General features: G+C 35.2%; 1 protein-coding gene across 3 annotated transcripts in view; it reads left to right on the plus strand.

The window, feature by feature from the left end:
• Positions 1-23,047, plus strand: part of PCNX4 (pecanex 4) — a 42,527-nt gene that overhangs the window by 14,827 nt on the left and 4,653 nt on the right. Inside the window, exons 3-10 of one of the 3 annotated variants that reach the window (XM_030855136.3) lie at positions 1,230-1,409; positions 1,500-2,014; positions 2,263-2,363; positions 2,489-2,611; positions 6,851-7,211; positions 9,779-9,882; positions 12,941-13,977; positions 14,339-14,525. In XM_030855136.3, the coding sequence (XP_030710996.1) occupies positions 1,230-1,409; positions 1,500-2,014; positions 2,263-2,363; positions 2,489-2,611; positions 6,851-7,211; positions 9,779-9,882; positions 12,941-13,977; positions 14,339-14,525 (2,608 nt within the window). The remainder of the gene's footprint in view (positions 1-1,229; positions 1,410-1,499; positions 2,015-2,262; positions 2,364-2,488; positions 2,612-6,850; positions 7,212-9,778; positions 9,883-12,940; positions 13,978-14,338; positions 14,526-23,047) is intronic. The other 2 variants (XM_030855144.3, XM_030855138.3) reach the window with 2 other exon arrangements.

Genomic DNA, 23,047 nt, shown 5'->3' on the forward strand with positions numbered 1-23,047 from the left:
TCCTATGGCTTATTGTGTGTGGTTTGATTTTCTTTTTTGTTACTGGAGTGTTTTCTTCTCAGAATGAAATGAATTTTTTTTTAAAACTACACTACAGAAAGTATCCTCTAATTTAGCATCACATTGTTAACCTTGTGTTCGTTAATTCTCTCTGCTTATAAAAATTTGAAGGACATACATTATGAAGCAGAGTGCATTAGCTGGCATCGTCCTGATATCTGTGTAAGGAAGCACATTATACCATTATTATAATCATAGTTGCTATGCATTTGCTTCTCGGCTATTAACATACACTTAAGCGTATAAATATTAGTTGGCTTTCTCCTTGACTTTGATTCCTAGCAGCTCAGTTATTCAAGTACAATTATTATGCTATAAGTTTTGAGATTTAGTTTTCTCTTTTGAAAGTTGTCTTTGGAACTCCATAAGTACTACAGCGTTGTTGGCTTCCAGGCAAGGTGTTTGGCTAACCTTATTCCAAAAACTTAGTAACATATTGATAATGTTTATTCCTCTGTGCTTTAAAGTTTTTGTTAAATTATTTGAAACAATTTGATAATGTTACGTTTAACTGGTAAGTGCTGTACCAAAAACCAGTTCCTCCAGTTAAGATAGAAGCCTTCACTAATTTATGAGACTGTGTTGTACAAGTTTGTGTTCTCAAATCCATACCACTGTTTATACAAAATAGAAACAATATTATATGTTTGTTAAATTCCCAGGCTAACCCAGAGACATGTTCATAACCTAATGTTGCTGACCTCTGATTTTAAATATACTGATTTCAAATTCCAGGACCTGGGAGCAAGACAGTACAGGAGAGAGTAGGAAAAAGAGATGAGCTTACTCTCTTTGCTAGCTACTAAGATATGAACAGCAGGAAGGCTTTGGCTTTCCTAGGGTTGCTTGCAATTTTAAATTTAAAATTTTTAAACTCTATAGAATCATTGGTGGAATTGCAGCCAATGTAATTTAAAGATTTAAGGGAGAAATATTTTTGTCCTGTACTACACTTGTATACAATTGAGTACTTGCTGGTATAGAGGAAGGACAGTGGTCACAATTTATGTTTTTGATCTTTTGCAATTTGGGATTAGGACCTTCCTGTAAATATTCTTTTGTTTCAGGGCAGAGGTAGGGTATAAAGGGAGGTGTATGTGTTTTGTTTTTCCTTTAAAGATCTTCTATTTATTGTTTTGTATGATTTAAATATTTTCTTTTTATTGTAGGTTTATGGTAAATATACCAGTTCTAGAACAAATTAATCAGATTTTACACATCTTGTTTATATTTTTACCCTTTCTGTGGGCACTCGGGACCCTACCCCCACCTGATGCACTTTTCTTATGGGCAATGGAGCAGGTTTTAGAGTTTGGCCTTGGAGGCTCATCTATGTCAACCCACCTACGGTAATTATTTTAAATATTAAAGTGATATGTAATTTATTCTCAAAGAACATTTTTTCTTTTCAAGCAGATCTTTTTTTTTCCCCTCTGCAGGTTGTTAATAATGTTCATCATTTCTACTGGAACAGCTGTAACATCATATTTCATTCCCAGCACTGTTGGTGTGGTTCTTTTCATGACTGGACTTGGATTCTTACTGAGTCTTAACCTAAGTGAGATTGTTTTTGGCTTCAAACACAGTGTGACCGGACACAGAGTTGGAACCAAATCTAAGGCTTTACCCAACGGTTTGGAAAAACAGTTTACTTGGAAGGAATACCTTTTCTACAGCATTGTATTAGTCTTGGCTCTCTTAGAAACTGGTTTGTTGCATCACTTTGCTGGTTTCTCACAGAATTCCAAAAACAGTCCCCAGGCTATTGTTGGCTATATTTTGATGATATTATTTATAATACTATGGATACTTAAAGAAATTCAAAGTGTCTATATATTTGGAATTTTCCGGAACCCTATCTATCCAAAGCATGTGCGGACTGTGACTTTATTCCTAGAGAAGCAAACAACGCTCATGAAGATTGGTGTTGTCAGACGGATTTTGATAAATCTAGGTAGGAAGACAAATATTAATAAACTTGTATTTTATCTAGGAAGTGTACAAAAATATTATGGAATTCCTGTATTTGTATAATGTTATACTGCATACAAGTGTTTATTCGTTTATGTTTTGGTTTATTTATTGGTTTTTTTAGCTCATTGCTTAAATGTGCTCATAAAAATACTCATAGGCCAAAATAAAATATGGTAGAAGGGGTTATTTTGCCTTCATTAAATTTGTCTCTTTTCTTGTTTGCCTTAGTGTCACCTTTTGCTATGATAGCATTTCTTTCATTGGACAGTTCCTTACAAGGACTCCACTCTGTGTCTGTCTCCATTGGATTCACAAGAGCTTTTAGAATGGTAATGCTAATATGCACTTAATAGTATTTTACTATTCCCAAATTTAATTATGATTTTGTTTACTCTAACAGTTTACTTAGATTATCAAATTCTGCCTAATAAAGTGGTAAATTTGTGTACTGCAGGTATGGCAGAATACAGAAAATGCTTTATTGGAGACAGTCATTGTATCATCAGTGCACTTGTTGATCTCCAATACAGACATATGGTGGAACCGAAATCTGGATACAGGAATCAGACTCTTACTGGTAAATATATTTTTAACAGCTTTAATGAGATGTATTTCATATACCATAAAATCATTCACTTAAAGTGTAAAGTTCTGCGATGTATATTCAGAACTTTGCAGCCATCACCACAATCTAATTTTAGAATATTTACAACATCCCAAAAAGAAACCTCATACACATTAATAGTCATTTCCATTCTGCTCTCCATCTCATCTACTCCTTACTCCAGCCGCAGCAACCATTAATCTACTTTCTGTCTCTAAGGATTTGCCAATTCTGGACATTTCACACGAATATGATTATACAGTATGTTGTCTTTTGCATCTGGCTTCTTTCTCTTAATGTTTTCAAGATTCATCCATGTTGTAGCATGTATCAGTATTTTATTCTTTTTTATTGCTGAAAAATATTCCATTGTATGGATATATCACATTTAGTTGATTCATTCATTAAATGATAGATACTTAGGTTGCCGCCACTTTTTGACTATTATGAATAATGCTGCTATGAACATTCAAGTACAAGTTTTTATATGGACATGTGAGTTCGTTTCTGTCAGGTATGTTTACCTAGGACTGGAATTTCAGTTACACACGAACTTTATGTCTTAACACTTCAAGGTATTGCCAAACATTTTTCCAAAACGATTGCACCATTTTACATTCTCACCAGCAGTGTATGAGGATTCTAATTTCTCTACATTCTCACCAACAGTTGTTATCTGACTTTTTCATTATAGCATTGTCATGGGTCTTTTCACGATTTTGATACTGCATTTCTCTGAATACTAATGATTCATCTTTACATATGTTTCTTGGCCCTATGTGTATGTTTTTGGGGAAATGTCTGTTCAACTTCTTTGCCCATTTTTACCTGGGCTACTTGACTTCTTACTGTTAAGTTTAAGAGTTCTTTATATATTCTGGATACAAGTTCCTTGACAGATATATGACAAGCAGAAGTTTTCTCCCATTCTGTAGGTTGTCTTTAGCTTTCTTGATAATGTCCCTTGAAGCAAAAAAGTTTTAATTTTGATGAAATTCAATCTATTTTTTTCTTTTGTTGCTTGTATTTTTGGTGTCATATCTAATAAACACTGCCTATTCAAGATCGTAAAGATTTGCTATGTTTTCATCTAAGAGTTTTATAGTTTTAGCTCTTACATTTGGGTCTATGATCTACTCGGAGTTAATTTTTGTATATGTTATGAGGTAGGATTCCAAATCCATTCTTTTGTATATGAATGTACAATGGTTTCAGCATAATTTATTGAAAAAGCTATTCTTCCCTCAATGACTTTTCTTGGCACCCTGCCAGAAATCAAACAAATGTAAGGGTTTATTTCTGGGCTCTTATTCTTTTTTCCATTCATCTATATGTCTGTCCTTATGCCAGTACTACACTGTCTTGATTACAGTAGCTTTGTAGTAGGTTTTAAAATTGGAAAGTGTGAATGTTATGACTTTGTTTTTCTTTTTCAAGATTGTTTAGACTATTCTGGTACCTTTGTGTTACCATAGAAATATTGGTTTTGGCTTTTCAAGTTTTTCAAAAAGGCATCTGAGACTTTGATAGAGATTGCCTTAGATCTGTAGATAAAATTTGGGGAATATTGCTGAAACCGAGTAGGACCCTGTGGGGCTCCTGGGCACAAAAACCTTTCTGTGTCCCCTTCCCTGAGTTCCAAAGGGCAGGTTCAAACAGTTGCTAATCGGGGAAGGGAGAGGATGGAGAGACAAATGAGGAGCAGTCAAGAAGCAATAGTGCAGCCTTAGGAGCAGGGTCCTGGTTCCCGCTCAAGGGATACACATAACAATATCTTTGAGCTCTTCTGCAGAACTAAAACCCCCACCAAATGGAAGGTGTTAACTACTTGATGAAGCACTCTTCATTCCAGAGAAGGTCACAGTTTGCCCATCATCACCTGATGCCATATAATCTTTGGATTGAAGGAATGCAGCAAGGCACCCTGATCCTTACCAGCAACACTGCTCCCCTTGACTATAAAACTCCTCACCCCACCTCCACCACCGCCACCCCCGGGTTTGGGACACACAGTTTTGAACACACTAACCCGTTGTGGCCCCCTTTGCCTGGCAAAGCAATAAAACTATTCTACTTCACCCAAAACTCTTGTCTCCGAGGTTCAATTCAGTGTCGGGATACAGAGGCTAGATTTGGCTTCGTTGCTGTCTTAGAAATATTAATTCTTCCCATTCATCTACATGACATGTCTTCATGTTTATTTATATCTTCTTTATGTCAACATTGTTTTGTAGTTTTCAGTGTACAAGTCTTACAGTTTTATTAAATATTATTCCTAAGTATTTTATTCTTTTTGATGATATTATAAGTAGATTGTTTTCTTAATTTTTTGGGTTGTTTATTGCTCAAGTATAAACTGCAGTTGATTAGTTAATGTTAATCTTATATCCTGAAACCTCACTGAAATGTTTTATTGTTTCTAATAGATTTTTAGTGGATTTCTTAGGATATTCTGTATATGAGATCATGTCATCTGCAAATTAGATATAGTTTTACTTCTTCCTTTCCATTCCTTTCCAATCTGGATGTCTTTCATTTCTTTTTCTTACCTAATTGCCCTGGCTAGAACCTCCAGTATAATGTTGAATAGAAGAGGTAAGAGTGGACATCTTAATGAGGAAAGCATTCAGTCTTTCTCCATTAAGTTGATGTCTGTCTTTTACCATTCCTGCTTCTATTCCTAGTTAAACTTTTTTATCCTGGAGGGTGTTGGATTTTGCCTCTTCTATATCTATTGAAATAGTCATGTGGTTTTGGTTTTTTAATCTACTAACATGGTGTAATATATTGATTTTCAGTTGTTAAACCAATCTTGCATTCCTGTAATAAATCTCACTCAGTCTTGGTGTATAGTCTTGTCTTTATGTTGCAGGATTCAGTTGGCTAGTGTTTTGTTGAGAATTTTTGTCTGATGTATATATTTGTGGCTTTCTTTTCGTATCTTTCGTTTAGATATCAGAATAGCAGTGACCTCATAGAATGAGGTGGGAATTTCATATCAATAATCTTGAATGTAGTATTCAGTATGTATCTTAAAATATTCTGTACTATGTAGTATTTTGTAGTATGGAAGCCATCTGGGCCTCAGCTTTTCTCTTTGGGTAGCTTTTAAATTGTTAATTCAGTTTCTCTACTTGTTATAGGTATATTCAGATTTTCTATTTCTTCTTGAGTTGGTTTCAGTAATTTATGTCTTTTTCTAGGAGGTTGTCAGTTTCATCTAAGTGATCTACTTTATTGGCATATCGTTGTTCATAATATTCTCTTATAATTCTTTTTATTTTGTTCTGTAAGATTGCTGGCAATGTTATCTCTTTCCTTCCTGATTTTAGTAATTTGAGTCTTCTATGTATTTTTCTTGGTCAGTCTGGCTAAAGGTTTGTCAGTTTTGCTGATCTCAAAAAAACAGCTTTTGGTTTCATTGATTTTTCTCTATTATTTTTCTATTCTCTGTTTTATTAATTTCCACTCCAATCTTTATTATTTCCTTACCTCTGCTTACTTGAGATTTAGTTGTTCTTTGTTTTCTAGTTTCCTAAGGTGGAAGATTTGGTTATTGGTTTAAGATCTTTCTGCTCTTTCATTTGTAGCTATAAATTTCCCTCTGAGGACTGGATTTGCTGTATCACAAGTTTTGGTGTGTGTTTCATTCATCTGAAAATGTTTTCTGTTTATCTTGTGATTTCTTCTTTGACCTGTTGGTTATTTAGGAATTTGTCTTTTAATTTCCAGATTTCTTTCTATTGTTGATTTAATTCAGTTTTGATTGAAGAACATACTTTTCATGATTCATATGAATACACTTAGTATGATTTCAGTCTATTGAGGTTTGTCTTATGGCATGATGTCTGTTTTTTAATCTGTAAAATATTCTCTAAAATAAGGATAAATTAAGGATAGTTGCTTAACTGTTTACTACTGCTAGTTCTCATGACTTAACAAGCATGTAATGCAAAGCTTAATCAACCTTAAGATAGACATAGCACTGTGTTCTCTTTAGTACTACTTTTTTTTTAAGAGAGGTGAAACTTAAAAATGTAGTCTCATTTATTAACTGTGAGATTGGAGAAAATTATAACAAAGGATTTCATGTAAGGGCTATTTCCTCAAAAATATTGGAGCAGTAATAAAATTATACTGTTTTTCTTATATGATCTTGAAAATTTATGAAAGGTATTTAAGAATAAAAACTTCATTTTTATGTCTCTGCAGGTTGGTATCATGCGTGATCGTCTGATTCAATTCATCTCTAAACTGCAGTTTGCTGTGACCATACTCTTGGCGTCATGGACAGAGAAAAAACGTAGAAAATCAACCACCACTTTATGTGTACTCAACATTGTCTTCTCTCCATTTGTGTTGGTCTTCATAGTTTTTTCTGCACTACTCTCTTCTCCCTTACTCCCCCTCTTCACCCTTCCTTTGTTCTTGGTGGGGTTTCCTCGACCTATTCAGAGTTGGCCAGGAGTTGTCGGTACCACAGCCTGTGTGTGTGCAGATACAGTGTACTACTACCAGATGGTCCCGAGTTTGAACACTGCCCTGCAGTCTGCAATGGCAGCTGGAAGTTTAGGTAAGTAAATGGGTTGTGCTTAAGAAATCCTCACAAATGCATATAAAGTACAAAAAAATGAACAGACAGAAAAACAGTCTTTTGATCTAGCTGTTATACAGATTCTAATACTTTGATGTGCAGGCAGAAAGACTAAATATGAAGAAGTATATCTCCTACTCCTTATTTTGAGGGAAATAAAGTTATAAAATAAAAATATGAAGTGAAAATTTCATTTAGGTGATTTGACAATTTTTAAAAAACATTTTCTTGACTAAAATCAAGTTATAGTCCCCCTATGAAACATGAAACACCTTATCCCAAAATTTTCATGAATTTTAATGAGTTCATGTCAAGTAGATATAACAGCTTAGGCCCATAAAGAGTGAAAACTAGCATTATATAAATATCAGATTGAAGAGCTTAAAGGAGTCTGCTTGTATCTTATTAGTTAATGTCTAGCAACTTGTCTGACAAGGTTAGAGGGTAAGGGAACATAAAATCTTTGGTCAGTGATCGGTAACCTCCCAAAATGAAGTGCTATACGAATATTAGCAAGATTTTTGATGAGAATGAGCTAATATTATAATTATAATTTTGTGATAATTTTATAATTTCATCATACACTAACTGTAAATTCAGCTATATTGTACTTCTCAAGGTTGGTTTTAGATAAAGTACAAGCTGATGACAATAGTGTGTTGTCTCCTACGGTATGCTTTAGCCCCTGAACTTGTTTTAGGTATGTCCAGTGACTTCCTAGCAGACTGACTCCCCTGGCAGAGAGTAGCAATTTAAAATTAGAATTTTAATGAAATGTTTATTTGGGTTGAACTTTTCTAATTATCTATTATGTGAGATAATTTAGGAAAAATTTTATTTTTCTGATATAAATTTTTTATGAATAAGCATTTTCCTTATAGGAAATATTCTACACTTTTAATACTTTCATACACTTCCAATTAATTTTTATTATATAGTGCAATGCCACTTTTTAAAATGCCTGTAACGTTAAACTCACATCTGAAATAATAAATACCTTAGTAATAAGGTAGAAATTATACGTTATTATCAAATCAATTATATTCAACCAGTAAGTGTGTTGTAAAGTATTTCCTGGGAGAAAAACAGAAAACAGTGAGGTAACATTTCACACACATCTGATTGACAAAAATATAAAAAAAAGTCTGACATTAACAAGTATTGGCTAGGGAGTGGAGAACAGGAACTCTCAAACCCTGTTGAAAGGGAATGTGTAAATTCATACAGCTACCTTGAAGAGTAAACTTAATAGTCTGTAGTAAAGATGTACATATCCCATGGCCTAGGAATTCCAGTTTTAAATTCCATGATCCAGTGATTGCAATTCTAGAGAAACTCTTGGACGTGTGTCTTGAGGGTCCCCAAGACCATTCCCAAATTTGATGATTTTCTAGGGGGACACATAGGACACCATATAGTTGTGCTCATAGCTAAGATTTAGTATAGTAAAAGGATGCAGAACAAATACAGCAAAGGAAAAGTCACATGGGGTGAGAGACTGGGTGAAAGCTTCCAGGCATCCTTTCCCAGTGGAGTTACACAGAACGTGCTTAATTCCCCAGCGCCTTGTTGTGACAGTATGTGTGATATGTTGACTACTGGGGAAGCTTATTTGAGACTCAATGCCTAAGGCTTATATTGAGGGCTGGTCATGTAGGCACCCGCTGCCTACGAAATACCAAAATTTCAGGCTCCCAAAAGGAAAGCAAGTGCTCAGTATAAACTGTATTCTTTGCACAGACAGTTTAGGCACAATGCGAGACTGTTTATCAGGTAGGGTGGTGAGAGCTCTTTTGAAATACAAGTTCCCAGTTTCCAGCCAAGGGCCAACTTTGTAAGCAGGCCTTTCAACAGACAGCAGTTATTTCTGCTATGTTAACTCTTTCTACGTAATACATTGTACAAGCAGACTTGTACAAAGATAATTTATACAGCATTATTTATAATAGTGAAAAATTGGAAAACATCTGAAATGTTATCAGGGAAATGAATATTTAAATTCAGCTATATTTGTACAATGAATTCTCAGTATAGTTACAGTGAAGGAGCTTTGTAGTCGATATATAATGTCTCAGAGACAATGTTGAGAGAAAAACTAAGTTTTAAGAGTATTTGTACAGTGTGGTAGATAGCATTTTATGTAAATTTTTAACACCACAAATTTATAGGCATGTATATAAAAATGTCCAAAATGTTTTAAATCATTAATGTGAAGTTGGCTTTTATATATTTAATATATTTTCCTAATATATTTAATATGTATTTAGGGTTTTACATAACAGGTTCTAATTTGTTGTTTTTCTGGAAAATATATTCTTAATTCTTATAAATTATCACCTATAGATTTTCTCTTCCAACTGTTCCTGTAAAGAGCTTAATTTAATGCCTCCTGATATGCAATGGATAGTTGTTTGTATTCTTGACCTAAAAAGAGGGTAGAAAGAATTATTAATTAGTTCCAAGTGTGTTATTAATTTTAAAGATTCACGTGGCAAAATAAAACAAGCTTTAACAATTACTTACTTTTTTTTTCTAATTTGTTTTAGGTCTCCTCTTACCTGGGTCTCATTACTTGGGCCGTTTTCAAGATCGTTTAATATGGATAATGATTCTAGAATGTGGCTATACTTATTGCTGTATTAACATTAAGGTCAATGTGCATTTGAAACCTCTCTAGTACATGTGTAAAAATTTTGTTATGCACACATCAAAGAATTAACAGCTCACTTTGGAAGAGTATTTTTTTACTTGTGAAAACACTTAGGATTGTTAAAGTGTATTTCAGTATGCACATATTGATAGACAGACTAGTGTTGACTGTATGATAGAGCATAGTAACAAAATACACTTGCCCCTTTTTTATCCAGTCTTATTCTTTTTATCCCTATCTAGTTGAGCATCTCAAAAAGGTGACTCAGTAATATTTTCTTCACTCCTATATCATACAAGCATTCTCAACTTAATATAAAAAACTTCTTTTGACCCCACTGCCCTTACCTGCTAATACTGTTTTTCTCCTTTCAGAGCAAAATGCCTTATTAGAGTCACTTATAATCATGTCTCCAATTTCATTTCTTCCATTTTTCTCTTCAACTTACTCTAGGTTTTTGACCCTATTACCTATTACTCTAGTAAAAACTGCTGTTGTCAAGGTCTCCAGTGGCTGTGGCATTGCTAAATCCAAGGATTGATTCTCAGACCCGTTCTTGACCTGTCAGCAGAATTTGACAGAGTTCATCTCTTCACTTGTTTCACGGATTAATCCTTGACAGTCTCCTTTGATGGTTCCTTCTCTTTCCTTGACCTGTTAATATCAGACTGCCCCAGTCCTTGCTGACAACTCCATCCTCTAGTGGCTCAGATCAAAAACATTTGGGCTTTAGTCCAGTGATATTTGACTCCTTGTTTACTTCTATACTGCATATCCAATCCAACAAGAAATCCTGTTGGCTCTGCCTTTAAGTCATATCCTGTATCCCACCACTTCTCACCACCCTACTTTCAGTCACCTTCATTTCTTTCCTGGATAGCTGCAATCACTTCCTAATTGGTCTCTCCGCTTCTGCCTCTGGCCCCCTACAGCCTATTATCAACCAGAATGATCTTTAAAATCTAAGTCAGATCATGTCACTTCCCTACTCAAAATCCGACAGTGAATATCTTCTTTTGTTCAGAGTAAAAGCCAAGGCCCTAAAGGGTCAGGCTCCCTATTTGGTCTCATCTGCTCCTTTAACCATCTCACCCTACTCCAGCATACTGGCTGTTCCCTCTGCCTGGAGCACTCTTCCTCAGACAGCCACACAGCTAACTCCATCACCACCTTTAGGGCTTTGCTCAAATGTCACCTTCCCAATGAGGTCTACTGTGGGCATCCTATTTAAAATTGAATACCCACTCCCATTCCTGCCTGCATTTCCAATCCTCCTTGCTTGCTTTACTTTTTCTCTATTTTCATAACACTTATACCTTCTAGCAAACTATGTAATTTGCTTATTAATTTTATTGTTGATTACCTGTGTTCCTCCACTCTCTAATATAAATGTTGCAAGAGCAAGGATCTCTGTTTTTATTTGGAGAATATATCCTGAGCCCCTGGAACAGGGCCTGGCACATAGTAGGCCCTTAATAAATATTTGTTGAATGAGTAGTGAATGAATGAATTTTTTTGTCTTAATGCGGATTGGATAAAATTGCTGGTGACTAAAAAGCTGTTCCTTTAGTCCAGTGGTTCTCAAAATGCAGTTCTCCAGATTAGTAATTTTAACATGTCCTGGGAACTTTTTAGAAATGGAAATTCTTAGGCCTCACCCCAGACCTACTGAATCAGAAACTCTGGGGGGGGGGTGCCCAGCAGTCTGTGTTTTAACAAGTCTTCCAGTGATTCTGACTCACCTAAAGTTTGAGAACTACTGCTCTAGTCTAACATCTACAAGTAGGAGAAGGCAAAAAATCATGTAGAATATGGAGGACATTTTCATTGCTTAATTTAGTTCTATTTTTTTAATGGTACAGTTTTATAATACCTAATAATGTGGGTCCTTTTATTGATCTTTTATGCTCCATGAAATATATGATATATAGATATACTTTTTGGTGGCAGTCTTTCTTTCTTTCCTTTTCATTTTTCCGGACACAAGCTTGCTTAGATATACCATCTACTAACATTTATATAACACTTTAAATTTGACAAGACACTTTCATTACTTGCTTTTCTCTTCACAACCCTATGTGCCAGGGTTATTTTTCTTTGAAAGAGAAGCAAAAGGAATCTCAGGGGGTAAGTGACCTACTCAAGATTGTGTACTAGCATCTGGCAGAGCCATGATTTAAAAGCAGGTTCTGATATCACATTCCGTGTTCTTTCCCTGGATCATAATACAACCTAACAGCATTGCCTTTTATTAAAATCACTGGTAGTTTTGTAAAGATGTATAAATAAATAAGCAATAATTAATAATAATAGTAAACAGTGACCTGAGGTATCCTCTTCAAGTGATTCCTTCTAGCGAAGTAATCAAAATGGGTTTAAAATTCATATAAGGACATATTCATAGTATTCATTCTTTCAGCATATATTTGTTGCATCCCTCATTGTGTGCCAACTACTAGTTTAGGCACTGAGGATACAGTAGTAACCAAAAGAGAGCTGCTCTGTGGAGTTTATATTGTAGTTGGAGGAGATAGATAATAATCAAATACATAAATCTGTATTATTATTACGTTATTATAATTTTTTTAACTGGAACAAAGGAATAGTTAGATAAATTATGGCATATCCATATAGTAGAATACTGCTCTCATATAAAGTAGGCTGGAAAGGATACAAAGCTAATGTGCATATTGTGTAGTTCCAATTTTGCTCCCCCCTCAAATTTGTACAATTTTTAAAAGTTTTTAACAAGTGTGATTCAACCTTGATGTACAGTCTTAAAATTATGGTCATACTCATTAAAATTGTTTTGCTAATTTCCAGTGGAATTTCTAAAATTTCTTTAAAAATATAGCATTATTTTTCATATCTGTATCCAACATCAAATATATTGTGTCATTAAGTTTGAATTAAGGTGTAGCTCTTGGGTTAAAGACTTTTTTTGCATTTTACATATTTTTATTTTGAGAATCCAATCCATGAGTATTTACAAAACTAGTTACTTTTCTCTGTGTAATAAGTGATCATAAACTCAAGTATTTTCTTATTTCCTCTTTAGGGGTTAGAATTGCAAGAGACATCCTGTCATACTGCTGAAGCTCGAAGAGTTGACGAAGTTTTTGAAGGTGCCTTTGAACAAGAAGAATATGCAAGAGTATGTTCCATTAATGAACACTTTGGAAATGTCTTGACACCCTGTACTGTTTTGCCTGTGAAACTCTATTCTGATGCCAGGAATGTCCTGTCTGGCATAATTGATTCCCATGACAACTTAAAAGAATTTAAAGGTGACCTTGTTAAAGTACTTGTGTGGATACTTCTTCAGTACTGTTCCAGAAGGTCCAACATGCAGGAAAATGTTCACAAAACTGAAAATAAAGGGAAAGCATCTCTAATAATCCTTCCTCCTTTGAATACTTCACCACAAACCGAATCCCCAGAAGACACAGATAGTTTAAATTCAGAAAATTTGGATGACTGGTCTGATGATGTTTTTGGTGAAGAGCCAACTATCAAAAAAGGAAAAGAAGAAAAAGATCAGTTGAAAGTTTTGCCAGGTATAAATTTGCCTATTCCAGGATCAGTGGAATCACAGAGGGTTGGTAAACATTCTACAGACACAGTTACTGAAAATAGTCTTTACCAAGCAGTTGCATTGGGATACCCTGCTACTGACAAAGGGAAACAAGAAGCCATGGCATACATCCCTCTCATGGAGTTCAGTTGTTCTCATTCTCACTTGTTAAGCTTACCTGAAGAGTGGATATCTAATTGTTTGCCTAATTCCAAAGTGAAGGAGATGAGCTCATTATTTCCAGAAGACTGGTACCACTTTGTTTTAAGGCAGTTGGAATGTTTTCATTCAGAAGAAAATGCCTCAAATGTAGTGGAAGAAATTGCAAAGGACAAAGTTTTAAAAGACTTTTATGTTCATGCAGTAATGACTTGTTATTTTAGTTTGTTTGGAGTAGACAATATGATTCCTAGTCCTGGTCATATATTGAGAGTCTACAGTGGTGTTTTCCCTTGGTCTCTTGCCTTGGATTGGCTCACAGAAAAGCCAGAACTGTTCCAACTAGCCCTAAAAGCTTTCAGGTAATTCATTTTGATTACATATAAGTTGTAACATTGGCCAAAAAATGTTGATTTTTTTATAACGTAGAAGGAGATGCTCTTTCATTTCTAATTTTTAAAAATAATCACTTTCCAAAAAATGAAAAATGCTTGGTATGTACTCTGATTATATCGGGAGCACACTTAAATTTGTACTTTCTTTTTATGTGGAGAACCTGTTTTTTGTATGGCTTACTGGATTGTTTTGCTTTAACTCTTATCATTTCTCCCAGATCTTTTTTTCTGAAATATATATGATTTCAGTTCAGTGTCTTTAAAAATCTATTTCATCTATAAAGTTGATTTTAAAAATTCTAAAATTCTTTGTTTCTCCATTTTTTAGGTATACTCTGAAACTAATGATTGATAAAGCGAGTTTAGGTCCAATAGAAGACTTTAAAGAGCTGACTAACTGCCTTGAAGAATATGAAAGTGACTGGTACATTGGTTTGGTATCTGATGAAAAGTGGAAGGAAGCAATTTTACAAGAAAAACCATACTTGTTTTCTCTGGGGTATGATCCTAATATGGTAAGGTTAAAAATGTGTTCTTAAACATTTTCGTATATTAACCTTAAAGAATAGAAATCAGTTATAAAGTATTTAACCTAAGTGATAGAGATAAATATATTAATTATAGTATTAAGGTATTTGTAATCATGACTTTATGGCCAACATAATCCAGTCCTAGAATGACTGATTATTTACTTTGGCAAAGCTAATAGGAGCCAATAAAGAATGTTGTGTAGCTATTATGCAGTAACTGAGCTATAAGATAGTCAAGTAAATGTAATTTGCTATAGCATATTTGACTAAATGGGTTGTATTTGTACGGCAAATTCAAGTGTATGAATTATTACTTTGGATTTGAATCCTAGAAGAAAAATTTGTAATTTGTAAGCAAGTCTGACTTGTGAAAATTCAGAGACTCTAAATAAGGAATGCCTTTTTTAAGATTTAGTACTTGTTCTCATTGCATTTAAAATGTCATTGAGTGTGCACAATATGAAAGAGTCAGTGTTATGAGCTTATTATGGGTTCCACATGTGGTGTTACTGCACATGTGCTTCCCAATGAAAATGATGAAAGTTATTTTTTAAAAACAACCATTTAAAGTCTTAGAAATGGTCCTAAGGGCATATAGCAAATAAACATTTATTAAAGAAAATCTTCTGAAACCTAAGAACAGTTAGAGACTACATCATTTGAACCAAGACCCATTGCCTCCCAGCTCAGCAAGACAGAAACTCCACTCAGACTGGTATGGCCAAGAACACAGGGCTCCCTCTCCCCTCAGCTCCCAGTTGGAGGACTGTTTTCCCAGAAGAGGAAGGACTTCAGCATTTCTCATCTTCCTCCCACCTGCCTATTGTGAGGCTTGGTTCTGGGCATGTGTAATCAAGAGGTTGGAACTCCCTCTGGCCACCCCTAACTTGTTGGATGGAGGCTTTACCTGGGCCTGGTGTCACTGACAATAGCGGGGCCTGATTCCTTTTGTCTATGGATGTTCCACAGTGGGAGTGGCAAGCCAAGAAGACCTGAGTTTACTGCTCCCCCTCTACCAAACACATGTCCTGAAGCATAGGTGTTACTCAGAAGTGCGTCATTATCTTACATCCCAGTTCCAGCGCTCTGGCTCAGAGATTCTGCCCACTGGGAGAAGCAGACCATTAAAAAAAAAAAAAAGCTCTAGATCTCTTACCAAAGGAAGTGACTTCATTTGCACATAGTTTGGACACACTGAAGCTTAAGATGTTCCTCAAAAAACAGTGGAGGTGGTGCTGAAAGTTACTAGAGGCAATTGGTAAAATTTAGAGGTCTCAGCTGAACTGCAGGCCAGGTAGATTAACAGAGAGAACCAGGGAAAGAAACAGCGGAGAAGAGCCCTCCTGGGGTCAAAACGAATCTCAAACACTGACCTCCAAAACTGTTCTTTCAAAGGAGCCCAAATTTAATTGGATCACTCTGGAGCAATTTAGGTCCCAGGTCATTGTTGAAAATGTAGAGCAACCAGCTGGGTGTGAGCATTTAACAAAGAAAACCTTGCCAAAACCACTGCCATCCCATCATAACTGTGGGCACTCACAAGGCTGCACTCCCTGAGGAGCAATATCAAAGACTTCACAATTGAACGGGAGGTAGGATTAACTTCACTAAAGTCATCCAGCCATTCACTAAGCAAATATGCAAATAATAATAACAAGCCCTGGGGTGTGGGGTAGAGAGGATCAGTACCCAGAATTGCTGCAGTGTTACCTAAAATGTCCAGTTTTCAACAAAAATTAGGCGATATGAAAAAAAACAAAAATAACAAGAAAGTCTGACCCATGTGTAGGGTGGTGGGAAGGGGGACATGACAGAAATGGCCTGTGAGATCAACAACATGTCAGGTTTAACAAAGATATCAAAGTAACCATTTTATATATATGTTCAAAGGACTGAAGGAAATTATGATTAAAGAACTAAACAAAGTGGGAAACGAAGTGCTTATAGAGGGAACCTACCTCAACATAATAAGGGCCATATATGAGAAGCCCACAGCTAACAACATACTCAGTGGTGAAGAACTGAAGGTATTTCCTCTAAGATCAGGAAAATGACAAGGTTGCCCACTCTCACCACTTGTATTCAACATAGTATTGGAAGTCCTAGCCAGAGCACTTTAGTTAAGAAAAAGAAATAAAAGGCATCCAAATTGGAGAGGAAGAAGTAAAACTGGTACTATTTGCAGATGATGTGATATTGTATATAGAAAACCCTATACTCTATAACAAACTATCAGAAAGAGAAATTAAGACAACAGTCCATTTACAATTGCATTAAAAGAATAAAATACCTAGGAATAAATTTTTTTTGTAATTGGAAGTTTGTACCTCTTAATCTCCTGCACCTACTTCTTTCCTCTCTCCATCCCCTTCCCCTTCTCCCTCCCCTCCGGCAACCACTTGTTTGTTTCCTATGTCTGTTTCTGTTTGTTTTTTTTTTTAATGTTTGTTCATTTGTTTTGTTTTTTTAGATTCCAAATATAAACAAAATCATATTTGTCTTTTTCTGTCTGACTTATTGCATTTAGCATAATAGCCTCTAGGTCCATCCATGTTGTCACAAATGGCAAGATTTCATTCTTTTTTATGGCTGATTAATATTCCATTGTATATATGCCACATCTTCTTCATTCATCTATTGATGGGCACTTAAGTTGCTTCCATATCTTGGCTATTATAAATAATGATGCAATGAACATAGGGGTGCACATATTTCTTTTCTTTTTTAAAAAATTTATTTATTTTTTATTTTTGGCTGCATTGGTTCTTTGTTGCTGTGCATAGGCTTTCTCTAGTTGCAGGGGGCGAGGGATACTCTTTGTTGTGGTGCGCGGGCTTCTCATTGAGGGGGTTTCTCTTTGTTGTGGAGTATGGGCTCTAGGCACGCAGGCTTCAGTAGTTGTGGCACTCGGGCTCAGTAGTTGTGGCTCACGGGCTCTAGAGCACAGGCTCAGTAGTTGTGGCATACGGGCTTAGTTGCTCCATGGCATGTGGGATCTTCCCCAGACCAGGGCTCAAACCAGTGTCCGCTGCATTGGCAGGTGGACTCTTAACCACTGCGCCACCAAGGAAGTCCTATACTTATTTTAATTAGATAAATACCAAGGAGCAGAATTGCTGGATCATATGGTAGGTCTATTTTTTTTTTAATATCTTTATTGAGATATAATTGCTTTACAATGGTGTGTTAGTTTCTGCTTTATAACAAAGTGAATCAGTTATACATACACATATGTTCCCATATGTCTTCCCTCTTGCGTCTCCCTCCCTCCCACCCTCCCTATCCCACCCCTCCAGGCTGTCACAAAGCACCGAGCCAATATCCCTGTGCCATGCGGCTGCTTCCCACTAGCTATCTACCTTACTACGTTTGTTAGTGTGGTAGGTCTATTTTTAATTTTTTGAGGACTCTCCTTACTGATTTTCATGGTGGCTGCACCAATTTACTTTCCCACCAACAGTGCGTGAGGGTTCTTTTTTCTCCACATCCTCACCAACACTTGTTATTTGTTGTTTTTTTGATATTAGCCATTCTGACGGGTGTGAGGTGATATCTCATTGTGGTTTTGATTTGCCTTGCCCTGATGATCAGTGATGTTGATCATCTTTTCATGTGCCTTTAGGCCATCTATATGTCTTCTTTGGAAAAATGTCTATTCAAGTCCTCTGCCCATTTTTAAATTGGGTTGTTTCTTTTTTTGATGTTGAGTTGTATGAGTTCTTTGTATATTTTGGACATTCATGCTTTATCAGGTATATTATTTGCAAATATCTTCTGCAATTCAGTAAGTGGTCTTTTCGTTTAGTTTATAGTTTCCTTCACTGTGCAAAAGCTTTTTAGTTTGATGTAGTCCCATTTGTTTATTTTTGCTTTTGTTTCCTTTGCCTGAGGAGACATATCAAAAATATGTATTGCAAGTCTCATGTAAAATAACTTACTGCCTGTGTTTTCTTCTAGAGGTTTTATAGTTTCAGGTCTTACATTTAAGTCTTTAATCCATTTTGAATTTGTGTATGATATGCGAGAATACTCCAGTTTCATTCATTTGTACGTAGCTGTCCAGTTTTCCCAACACTGTTTATTGAAGAAGCTGTCTTTTTCCCACTGTATGTTTTTGTCCCCTTTGTCATAGATTAATCACCCACATATGTGTGGGTTCATTTCTGGGCTCTCTGTTCTGTTCCATTGGTCTATGTACTGTTTTTTTGCCAGTACCATACTTTTGATTACTGTAGCTTTGTAATATATTTTGAATTCAGAGAGTGTGATACCTGCAGCTTTGTTTCCTCTCAAGATTGTTTTGACTATTTGGGGTCTTTTGTGTTTCTATACGAATTTTAGATTATTTGTTCTAGTTATGTGGAGAATGCCATTGGTATTTTTATAGGGATTGCACTGAATCTGTAGATTACCTTGGGCAGTATGGTCATTTTAGCAATATTAATTATTCCAATCCATGAACACAGTATCTCTTTCCATCTGTTTGTGTCATCTTCTATTTCTTTCATCAGTATCTTATAGTTTAATGAGTACAGGTCTTTTACCTCCTTAGTTAGATTTATTCCTAGGTATTTTATTCTTTTTGATGCAATTGTGAATGGGGTTGTTTTCCCAAAAGAAAGCTGGGTTAGCAATGCTTATATCAGACAAAAGAGACTTTAAAACAAGGACCGTAACAAGAGACAAAGAAGGACATTACATAACGATCAAGGGATCAATCCAACAAAACGATATAACAATTGTAAATATTATGCGCCCAACATAGAAGCACTTAAATACTTAAAGCAAATATTAACAGACATAAAGGGAGAAGTTAACAGTATCACAATAACAGTAGGGGACTTTAATTACCCCACTTGCATCAATGGACAGATTCTCCAGACAGAAAATCAATAGGGAAACACTGGTGTTAAATGACACATTAAACCAGATTGACTTCATAGGTGTATACAGAACATTCCATCTGAAAGCAGCAGAATACACATTCTTTTCAAGTGCACATGGAACGTTTTCCAGGATAGATCACATGCTAGACCACAAAACAAGTCACAGTAAATTTAAGAAAACTGAAATCATATCAGGCATCTTTTACAACCACAACAATATGAGACTAGAAATCAATACAAGAAAAAACCTGCAAAAAACCACAAACACCTGGAGGCTAAATAATATACTGCTGAGAAACTAATGGATCACTGAATAAATCAAATAATAAATTTAAAAAATACCTAGAGACAGATGAAAATGAAAATACAATGATCCAAAATCTGCAGCAAAAGCAGTTCTAAGAAGGAAGTTTATAGTAATACAAGCCTACCGCAGGAAACAAGAAAAATCTCAAAATAACTTAACCTTACACGTAAAGGAACTAGGAAAAGAAAAGCAAACAAAACCCAAAGTTAGAAGAAACAGAGAGAGAGAGAGAGAAACAAAGAGCAGGGCAGAAATAAATAGAGACTAAAATAATAGAAAAGATCAATGAAATTAAGAGCTGGTTTTTTGAAAAAATAAGTAAAATCCCTATACCTTTTGCCAGACTCATCAAGAAAAAAAGGGAGAGGGCCCAAATCAGTAAAATCAGAAATGGAAAAGGAGAAGTTACAACTGACACTACAGAAACAAAAAGGATCATAAGATAGTGCTGTGAGCAACTATACACCAGTAAAATGGACAACCTAGAAGAAATGGACAAATTCTAAGAAAGGTGCAGTCTCCCACAACTGAACCAGGAAGAAATAGAAAATATGAACTGACCAATTACCAGTACTGAAATTTAATCAGTAATTTTAAAACTCCCAACAAATAGAAGTCCAGGACCATAGCTTCATAGGTGAATTCTACCAAACATTTAGAGAAGAGTTAACACCTATTCTTCTGAAACTATTCTAAAAACAAAGATATCACAAAAAAAGAAAACTACAGGCAGTATCACTGATGAATATAAATGCAAAAATGCTCAACAAAATACTAGCAAACTGAACCCAACAGCACATTAAAAGGATCATACACTGGGATCAAGTGGGATTTTTTCCCAGGGATGCAAGGATTTTTCAATATCCGCAAATCAATCAATGCGATACATCACATTAACAAATTAAGTAAAAAAACATATCATCTCAATAGATACAGAAAAAGATTTTGACAAAATTCAACATCCATTTATGATAAAAATATATATATATTCTCCAGAAAGTAGGGGCATAGAGGGAACATACCTCAACATAATAAAGGCCATATATGACAAACCCACAGCTAACATCATACTTAGTGGTGAAAAGCTGAAAGCATTTTCTCTAAGATCAGGAACAAGACAAGGACTTGCAGGCAAGACAATGCCCACTCTTTCCACTTTCATTCAACATAGCTTGGAAGTCCTAGCCACAGCAATCAGAGAAGAAAAAGAAAGAAAAAGAATCCACATTGGAAAGGAAGAAGTAAATCTATCACTGTTGGCTGATAACATGATACTTTACATAGAAAACCCTAAAGATGCCACCAGAAAACTACTAGAGCTCATTAGTGAATTTGGTAAAGTTGCAGGATATAAAATTAATATACAGAAATCTGTTGCATTTCTATACACAAAAAAACGAAATATCAGAAAGAAAAATTTAGGGAACAATCCCATTTACCATTGCATCAAAAAGAATAAAAACCTAGGAATAAAGCTACCTAAGGAGGCAAAAGACCTGTACTCTGAAAACTGTAAGATGCTGATGAAAGAAATTGAAGACAACACAGATGGAAAGATATACCGTGTTCTTGGATTGCAAGAATCGGTATTGTTAAAATAACTGTATTAACCAAGGCAATCTACAGATTCAGTGTAATCCCTATCAAATTAACAATGGCATTTTTCACAGACCTAGAAGAAATAATTTTAAAATTTGTATGGAGAAACACAGAAGACCCTGAATAGCCAAAACAATCTTGAGAAAGAAGAACGAGCTAGAGGAATTATGCTTCCTGACTTCAGACTATACTATAAAGCTTCAGTAATCAAAATAGTATGGTACTGGCACAAAAACAGACACATAGATCAATGGAACAGGATAGAAAGCTCAGAAATAAGTCCATACACTTATGGTCAATTAATCTTTGACAAAGGAGGCAAGAATATACAATGGAGAAAAGATATTCTTTTCAATAAGTGGTGCTGGGAAAGCTGGACAACTGCATATAAAAGAATGAAATTAGAAATTCTCTAACACTGTATACAAAAATAAACTCAAAATGGATTAAAGACCTAAATTTAAGACCAGATACTATAAAACTCCTAGAGGAAAACATAGGCAGAACACTTAGAGATAAATCGCAGCAAATTTTTTGGATCTGCCTCCTAAAACAATGGAAATGAAAGGAAAATAAACAAATGGGACCTAATTAAACTTAAAAGCTTTTGCACAGCAAAGAAAACCATAAACAAAACTAAAAGGCAACCTATGGTTTGGGAGAAAATGTTTGCAAAACAATGAGACCGACAAGGGATTAATTTCCAAAATATGCAAACTCACACAGCTCAATATTAAAAAACCAAACAACCCAATCAAGAAATGGGCAGAAGACCTAATAGACATTTCTCCAAAGAAGACATACAGATGGCCAACTGGCACATGAAAAGATGCTCAACACTGCTAATTTTTAGAAAAATGCAAATCAAAACTACAGTGAGATATCACCTCACACCAGTCAAAATGGTCATCATCAAAAAGTCTACAAACAATAAATGCTGGAGAGGTTGTGGAGAAAATGGAACCCTCTTACACTGTTGGTGGGAATGTAAACTGGTGCAGCTACTATGGAGAACAATATAGAAATTCCTTGATAAACTAAAACTAGAGTTACCATATGATCCAGCAATCCCACTCCTGGGCATATATCTGGAAAATACAAAAACTCTAATTCAAAAAGGTGCATGCACCCCACTGTTCATAACAGCACTATTATAATAGCCAAGACATGGAAGCAACCTAAATGTCCATCGACAGATGAATGGATAAAGAAGATGTAGTATATATTGGGTTGGCCAAAAAGTTTGTTCAGGTTTGTCTGTAAGATGTTATGGGAAAACCCAAACGAACTTTCTGGCCAACCCAATTTACACACACACACATATATATACATACACACATACATACATAGATATATACACACAGTGGAATATTACTTAACCATAAAAAGAATGAAATAACGCCATTTGCAGCAATATGTTTGGACCTAGAGATTATCGTACTAAATGAAGTAAGTCCAACAGAGAAGGACAAGTATCATATCACTTATATGTGGAATCTAAAATAATAATACAAATGAACTTACTTACAAAACAGAAATAGACGCACAGACACAGAAAACAAACTTAGTTTTACCAAAGAGGAAAGGGGAGGAGGGATAAATTAGGAGTTTGGATTAACAGATACACACTACTATATGTAAAATAGATAAACAAAAAGGACCTACTATATCACACAGGGAACTATATTCAATATCTTGTAATAACCTATAATGGA

This window comes from Globicephala melas, chromosome 2 (genome assembly GCF_963455315.2).
Source record: "Globicephala melas chromosome 2, mGloMel1.2, whole genome shotgun sequence".
Classification (NCBI taxonomy): domain Eukaryota; kingdom Metazoa; phylum Chordata; class Mammalia; order Artiodactyla; family Delphinidae; genus Globicephala; species Globicephala melas.